Here is a 1,887-nt window from a genome sequence, read left to right as displayed (position 1 = left end):
CTTTCCCTAAGGGCAAGTTTGTTGAATTGCAGCCTAGACATCCAAGAGAAGCGATGGAAGCCGCACCACTTGAGAAGGTAGTACAAAGAGCCACCCTGTGCTGGTGAAAGAAATGGATAAGGTAACCCAGTAGTTCATTCCAGTATCTGATTTCTAAGTTTCTGTGACTCCTTATATCCTGTAGGACAAATGAAATGCTGTGAATGCTGTGCCAAAAGAAAAAGGGCAGGGGGTCCTGCTGTACTTACCCATGTTAAATAGTATTTATTCCATACTTAGGAGGAGAAAGCTGCCCTCTGAGCAACAAAAGCATAGTTTGGTCCAAAATAGGATCAAATTAAGCCTTGTATTAATGAATTTCAGGAAGTTGCATGCCACATAAGCTAATAAATGAAAAATGCCTGAGAACCGAATTTTGTTCTGGAAAACAGTGAATAATCAAGGACAACAACTGAAGAGCTGGGACACGAACTCCATTCCTTTCAGGAAAGAGTACACAGACCATGATTGTATGTTAAACATTTTTTAAAAAGATTTTTCCTTAGAAATTCATAAAGCACAATTGTTATCTGTTGTAAAAATAAGAAACACACAAGCACTGAGACTGAGAACAAACTAAACTTCCACAACAAAACCTTACTTTTCAAAATAATCAGGTTTTAGGTGTTCTTGGGATTTTCATTTATGTATTTCATTAGCTGCTGTGATAATTAACTGTTGCCTCATTGCTAGCAGCACAGAAATATGTTATGTATTCTCTTCACATACTTTCCATCTATCACTTAACAGCAGCAAGACCGAAGAGGTCAGTAAAATTGGACTTGCCCGTTACTCTACACAGTGTTGATGTGGGTTCTTTTTCTTGTGACCCAGAAACACATACTCCTGTTGCTATGACTCTGTGATGTGCTCCCCAACCACCTTCTCTCAATATACCTTTATATCCTTACTCCAGTATGCATCCCACTCTGCAGATACCATCACATCCCACCACTACCCTGGCAAACCTGTATACTTTTGCTACAAGCTAATTCTAGCTCTAGATTCCTTGGTTAGATGTTTTAGGTACTAACCTACAAATTGATCTGGCCAGGGTTTTTGTCCTCTTCTAACTCGAGAACATTTTAGGGCATCACTGCACACATATAAATGGGAACCTCTGATATACGTTGAGGACCTTCCTGATTGGTACTAGGCTAAAGTAGGTTGCATCCTATTATCTGGAAAGGTGGTAGTTCCTCCAAGAGTTGCGTGACATCAACAGAATTGCCTCTTCCGTTAGTTATATGTTATTTTTTGAGTGTTGCCAAACCAGCCTGGTAAGGAAAAAAGGGCGCCAGAGCTTTCGGAACTGTAAACGGTAGGCTGGAAAGCGAGGATGTTCAGCAAACAGCTTTCCCATACAATCTCCTAGTCTGTTCAGCTTATGCATATATTTGCTTTAGAGTGCGCTGCGTGTGCGTTAAGCTCGTGAGTACCAGGCTGCCGCTCGGTAGGGATGGAGAGGGTAGCGAAGCGATGGCGGTGGCAGCAGAAGACACGCGATGGCACGGGTGTCCCATGCATGGTGCCACCGGCCAGTACTTACACTTCAGCCAGCGGGCTCCGGCGTGCGTGTCCTTGTCCCGGATGAGCCTTCGCTGCGTGCAGCTCCTGCAGAGGTACCACAGCATCCACAGCAGCTGGATGAGCATCAGCGTGATGAGGTAGGAGAGCAGGTGGCTCTTGCTGATGCCCACGGCGTGCACCGCCCAGGCGAAGGTGAGCAGCAGCCCAGCCAGGAAGAGGTTGATGCCGTACTGGCTGCTGAGGATCTCGGCGTTTTTCTGCGGGTAGCTGCCGCCCAGGGAGGGGGAACCGGCTTTCTCCATCTTCCACGCCGCCGGC

General features: G+C 45.7%; 1 protein-coding gene across 1 annotated transcript in view; it reads right to left on the bottom strand.

Annotated features, from left to right (window-relative positions):
- Positions 1-1,871, bottom strand: part of OTOP1 (otopetrin 1) — a gene marked incomplete at its 3' end in the record, with an annotated part of 14,626 nt that extends 12,755 nt beyond the window's left edge. Inside the window, exon 1 of the mRNA XM_010148210.1 lies at positions 1,589-1,871. Coding sequence (XP_010146512.1) covers positions 1,589-1,871 — 283 coding nt within the window. The remainder of the gene's footprint in view (positions 1-1,588) is intronic.
- Positions 1,872-1,887: the final 16 nt, after the last annotated feature.

The sequence above is a fragment of the Eurypyga helias genome, unplaced genomic scaffold (assembly GCF_000690775.1).
Source record: "Eurypyga helias isolate BGI_N326 unplaced genomic scaffold, ASM69077v1 scaffold20193, whole genome shotgun sequence".
Classification (NCBI taxonomy): domain Eukaryota; kingdom Metazoa; phylum Chordata; class Aves; order Eurypygiformes; family Eurypygidae; genus Eurypyga; species Eurypyga helias.
The sequence above is the reverse complement of the archived record's forward strand: the minus strand, read 5'-3'. Positions and strand labels throughout refer to the sequence as shown.